The sequence below is a fragment of the Pristiophorus japonicus genome, unplaced genomic scaffold, assembly GCF_044704955.1.
Source record: "Pristiophorus japonicus isolate sPriJap1 unplaced genomic scaffold, sPriJap1.hap1 HAP1_SCAFFOLD_1482, whole genome shotgun sequence".
Taxonomy (NCBI): domain Eukaryota; kingdom Metazoa; phylum Chordata; class Chondrichthyes; family Pristiophoridae; genus Pristiophorus; species Pristiophorus japonicus.
Genome location: NW_027251157.1, coordinates 57,086 through 63,085, shown reverse-complemented (window position 1 = coordinate 63,085; position 6,000 = coordinate 57,086). Strand labels below are relative to the sequence as shown.

Below are 6,000 nucleotides of genomic sequence, written 5' to 3'. Positions count from 1 at the left end.
TCCCTCTCGCCTCCCTCCTCTCTCTCTCCCTCCCTCTCCTCTCACCCTCCTCCCTCTCACCCCTCCCTCTCACCTCCCTCTCCATTCCTTCCTCTCTCACCTGCCTCCCTCCCTCCCACCTCCCTCCCACTCTCATTCCCTCCCTTCCATCTCTTATTCCCTCCCCACTTCCCTCCCTCCCTCTCAGCTCCCTCCCTCCCTCACGCCTCTCTCTCTCCCTCCCTTCTCCCCTCTCTCCTCTCCCTCCTTCTCCCCTTCCTCTCTCCTGCTCCCCTCATTGCAACTCCCCTCCCTCTCCCATTCCCTCGCCACTCTCCCATTTCCTCCCTCCCTCCCATCCCTCTCTTCCTCTCTCCCTCTCCCATTCCCACCCACCTCGCCTTACCTCCCCCTCCCATTCCCGCCCTCCACTCCATTCCCTCTCCCCCTCCCCCTCCCCTCCATTCCCTCTCACCCTCCCCCCCTCTCCCATTCTACCTCTCTCTCTCAATCCCTCCCTCACTCCATCTCTTCTTCCCCTCTCCCCTTACCTCCCCCTCGCCCATTCCCACTCTCTCCCTCCCTCCCTCTCCCTCTCTCGCTCCGTCTGGAACCGTGATTCTCTCTCTCACCGACACCTTGCGATGTATTTGCTTCATGGGATCTTGGCTTCAGAATTCATCGCAGCACGTTGCTGGTGAGGACCAGTTGGTTTATTAACCAAAGGTTAACACTCACACCGCACATGAACAGGGATTCGATGCTGGGGATGTTGGCCCTGGTCGAGGACGCTAACGTTGGGGCGTCTGTCCTCCCGGGGGATTTGCAGGATCTTGCGGAGACATCGTTGGTGGTATTTCTCCAGCGACTTGAGGTGTCTACTGTACATGGTCCATGTCTCTGAGCCATACAGGAGGCCGGGTATCACTACAGCCCTGTAGACCATGAGCTCGGTGGTGGATTTGAGGATCAAGTAAGGATATGGGGGCAGCCGAGTTTTGGATCACCTCTAGTTTACACAAGAACATAAGAAATCGGAGCAGGAGTTGGCCATTCAGCCCCTCAAGCCTGCTCCGCCATTTAATACGATCATGGCTGATCCGATCATGGACCCAGCTCCACTTCCCTGCCCGCCCCCTTATCGGTTAAGAAACTGTCTATCTCTGTCTTATATATATTCAATGTCCCGGCTTCCACAGCTCTCTGAGGCAGCGAGTTCCACAGATTTACAACCCTCTGAGAGAAGAAATTCCTCCTCATCTCAGTTTTAAATGGGCGGCCCCTTATTCTAAGACCATGCCCCCTAGTTCTAGTCTCCCCCATCAGTGGGAACATCCTCTCTGCATCCACCTTGTCGAGCCCCCTCATAATCTGATACGTTTCGATAAGATCACCTCTCATTCTTCTGAATTCCAATGAGTAGAGGCCCAACCTCCTCAACCTTTCCTCATAAGTCAACCCCCTCATCTCCGGAATCAACCGAGTGAACCTTCTCTGAACTGCCTCCAAAGCAAATATATCCTTTCGTAAATACGGAGACCAAAACTGCACGCAGTACTCCAGGTGTGGCCTCACCAATACCCTGTATAACTGGAGCAAGACTTCCCTGCTTTTATACTCCATCCCCTTTGCAATAAAGGCCAAGATACCATTGGCCCTTCCTGATCACTTGCTGTACCTGCATACCAACCTTTTGTGTTTCATGCACAAGTAACCCCCAGGTCCCGCTGTACTGCGGCACTTTGCAATTTTCCAATCTGCTGGAACCTCCCCAGAATCCAGGGAATTTTGATAAATTACAATCAATGCATCCACTATTCCTGCCGCTACTTCTCTTAAGACCTGAGGATGCAAGCCATCAGGTCCAGGGGATTTATCTGCCTTTAGTCCCATTATCTTACTGAGTACCACCTCCTTAGTGATTGTGATTGCATTAAGTTGGCTACATTACACTCGGTGCCTTCTTCCAAGTCATTAATATAGATTGTAAATAGTTGGGGCCCCAGCACTGATCCCTGCGGCACCCCACTAGTTACTGATTGCCAACCCGAGAATGAACCATTTATCCCCACTCTCTGTTTGCTGTTTGTTAATATAGATTGTAAATAGCTGGGGCCCCAGCACTGATCCCTGCGGCATCCCACTAGTCACTGATTGCCAACCCGAGAATGAACCATTTATCCCGACTCTCTGTTTTCTGATAGTTAGCCAATCCTCTGTCCATGCTAATATATTACCGTCGACCTCGTGAAGAAAAACAAGGGAAATGAAAAGACACTTGCCTGTGACAGTCACGATGACGCCGAGACTGAGGGTTGAGTTAGACCCGGCTCCCAATTGTTCGACTTGATAACCGCAGGCATAAGTTCCCCCCTCCGCCTGGCTCACGTTGGCAAGGGTAAAGGAGACTTGGTAAGAGAACTTCAAAGACCAAGCACTGGCCACCACCACTTCGTTGCCAGACCTGTACAAGTAAAATTGGCTCCCGAGGAAGTATCTGGGAGCTTGGCAACGTATCTCAATTGTCTCTCCTTCCAGGAACAGGCCGGCAGACCAGGCCAGAGAAATTGCTGGTCTCGGTGGATGAACTGAAGGCAAAATCGGTTTTTTGGGGGGGGGAATACAGAAAGGATGAAATGAGTCTTTGTACACGAAACACAAAAGGTTAACATGCTGGTACAGCAATGTCATTCACAAGGCTGGGGTTTGCTGAAGGACCCCAGCGAGTTACAATATACATTAATGATTTAGACAAAGGAATTGAATGTAATATCTCCAAGTTTGTGTGAAGGAAATTGATAGGATTGAAGGCCGATAAATCCCCAGGGAACTTAAGGAAGTGGCTCGAGAAATAGTGGATGCATCGGTGGTCATTTTCCGACATTCGATAGACTCTGGATCAGTTCCTATGGACTGGAGGGTAGCTAATGTAACCCCACTTTTTAAAAAAGGAGGGAGAGAGAAAACTGGGAATTATAGACCGGTTGGCCTGACATCGGTGGTGGGGAAAATGTTGGAATCAATTATTAAAGATGTAATAGCAACGCATTTGGAAAGCAGTGACAGGATCGGTCCAAGTCAGCATGGATTTATGAAAGGGAAATCATGCTTGACAAATCTTCTAGAATTTTTTGAGGATGTAAACTAGTAGAGTGGACAAGGGAGAGCCAGTGGATGTGGTGTATTTGGACTTTCAAAAGGCTTTTGACAAGGTCCTACACAAGAGATTGTTGTGAAAAATCAAAGCACATGATATTGGGGGTAATGTACTGACGTGGATAGAGAACTGGTTGGCAGTCAGGAAGCAGAGAGTCGGGATAAATGGGCCCTTTTCAGAATGGCAGGCAGTGACTAGTGGGGTACCGCAGGGTTCAAAGCTGGGACCCCAGCTATTTACAATATACATTAATGATTTAGACGTAGTAATTGAATGTAATATCTCCCAGTTTGCAGATGACACTAAGCTGGGTGGCGGTGTGAGCTGTGAGGAGGATGCTAAGAGGCTGCAGGGTGACTTGGACAGGTTAGGTGAGTGGACAAATGCATGGCAGATGCAGTATAATGTGGATAAATGTGAGGTTATCCACTTTGGTGGCAAAAACAGGAAGGCAGAATATTATCTGAATGGTGACAGATTAGGAAAAGGGGAGGTGCAACGAGACCTGGGTGTCATGGTACATCAGTCATTGAAAGTTGGCATGCAGGTACAGCAGGTGGTGAAGAAGGCAAATGGTATGTAGGCCTTCATAGCGAGAGGATTTGAGTATAGGAGCAGGTAGGTCTTACTGCAGTTGTACAGGGCCTTGGTGAGACCACACCTGGAATATTGTGTTCAGTTTTGGTCTCCTAATCTGAGGAAGGACATTCTTGCTATTGAGGGAGTGCAGCGAAGGTTCACCAGACTGATTCCCGGGATGGCAGGACTGACATATGAAGAAAGACTGGATCGACTGGGCCTGTATTCACTGGAGTTGAGAAGAATGAGAGGGGACCTCATAGAAAAATAAAAAATTCTGACGGGACTGGACAGGTTAGATGCAGGAAGAATGTTCCCGATGTTGGGGAAGTCCAGAACCAGGGGTCACAGTCTAAGGATAAGGGATAAGCCATTTAGGACCGAGATGAGGAGAAACTTCTTCACCCAGAGAATTGTGAACCTGTGGAATTCTCTACCACAGAAAGTTGTTGGGGGCCAGTTCGTTGGATATATTCAAAAGGGAGTTAGATGTGGCCCTTACGGCTACAGGGATCAGGGGGTGTGGAGAGAAGGCAGGAGTCGGGTACTGAGGGAATGATCAGCCATGATCATATTGAATGGTGGTGCAGGCTCGAAGGGCCCAATGGCCTGCTCCTGCATCTATTTTCTATGTGTCGATGTTTCTATGCCTTTGCAGATGTACTGAACAGGGTGGATCAGGGGGAACCAGTCGATGTCATGTATTATGGTTTCGCGAAGGCATTCGATATGGTGCCACACAAAAGCTCACAGGGTTGGGGGTAATATATTAGCATGGATAGAGGATTGGCTCACGAACAGAAAGCAGAGAGTCGGGATAACTGGATCATTTTCCAGTTGGCAAGTGTTAACTCGTGGGGTGCCACAGGGATCAGTGCTGGGGCCCCAGCCAAATACAATCTATATTTGGAAAAGCAAAATTCGGTCAGGCAGAATCAGCCTGGATTTATGAAGGGGAAGTCATGTTTGACAAATTTGCTGGAGTTCTTTGAGGATGTAACGAACAGGATGAACAAAGGGGAACCAGTGGATGTGGTGTATTTAGACATCCAGAAGACATTTGGCAAGTAGCCACATAAGAGGTTACTGCACAAGATAAAAGTTCACAGGGTTTGGGGTAATATATTAGCATGGATACAGGATTGACTAACTAACAGAAAACAGAGAGTCAGGATAAATGGTTCATTCTCAGGTTGGCAATCAGTAACTAGTGGGTGCCTCAGGGATCAGTGCTGGGGCCCCAACTATTTACAATCTATATTAACGACTTGGAAGAAGGGACCGAGTGTAACGTAGCCAAGTTTGCTGACGATACAAAGATGGGAGGAAAAGCAATGTGTGAGGAGGACACAATAAATCTGCAAAAGGACACAGACAGGCTCAGTGAGTGGGCAAAAATTTGACCGATGGAGTATAATGTTGGAAAGTGTGAGGTCATGCACTTCGGCAGAAAAAAATCAAAGAGCAAGTTATTATTTAAATGGAGAAAGATTGCAAAGTGCCGCAGTACAGCGGGACCTGGGGGTTACTTGTACATGAAACACAAAAGGATAGTATGCAGGTCCAGCAAGTGATCAGGAAGGCCAATGGTATCTTGGCCTTTATTGCAAAGGGGATGGAGTATAAAAGCAGGGAAGTCTTGCTCCAGTTATACAGGGTATTGGTGAGGCCACACCTGGAGTACTGCGTGCAGTTTTGCTCTCCGTATTTACGAAAGGATATACTTGCTTTGGAGGCAGTTCAGAGAAGGTTCACTCGGTTGATTCCGGGGATGACGGGGTTGACTTATGAGGAAAGGTTGAGGAGGTTCAGAAGAATGAGAGGTGATCTTATCGAAACGTATCAGATTGTGAGGGGGGCTCGACAAGGTGGATGCAGAGAGGATGTTCCCACTGATGGGGGAGACTGGAACTAGGGGGCATGGTCTTAGAATAAGGGGCCGCCCATTTAAAACTGAGATGAGGAGGAATTTCTTCTCTCAGAGGGTTGTAAATCTGTGGAACTCGCTGCCTCAGAGAGCTGTGGAAGCCGGGACATTGAATATATTTAAGACAGAGATAGACAGTTCCTTAACCGATAAGGGGGCGGGCAGGGAAGTGGAGCTGGGTCCATGATCGGATCAGGCCACGATTGTATTAAATGGCGGAGCAGGCTCGAGGGGCCGAATGGCCCACTCCTGCTCCTATTCCTTATGTGCTGATGTTAAGGTGAGGGGGCGCACATAGGTCACAGCCAACAAGAAAAGTACCAATACAACAAAAAGCGGTGTGGAGGGGGCGGTGAGA

At 48.8% G+C, this 6,000-nt stretch overlaps 1 protein-coding gene across 1 annotated transcript in view; it reads right to left on the bottom strand.

The window, feature by feature from the left end:
• Window positions 1-2,261: 2,261 nt before the first annotated feature.
• LOC139242828 (scavenger receptor cysteine-rich domain-containing protein DMBT1-like) overlaps window positions 2,262-6,000 on the bottom strand; it is a gene marked incomplete at both ends in the record, with an annotated part of 59,014 nt that continues 55,275 nt past the window's right edge. Inside the window, one exon of the mRNA XM_070870512.1 lies at window positions 2,262-2,567. Coding sequence (XP_070726613.1) covers window positions 2,262-2,567 — 306 coding nt within the window. The remainder of the gene's footprint in view (window positions 2,568-6,000) is intronic.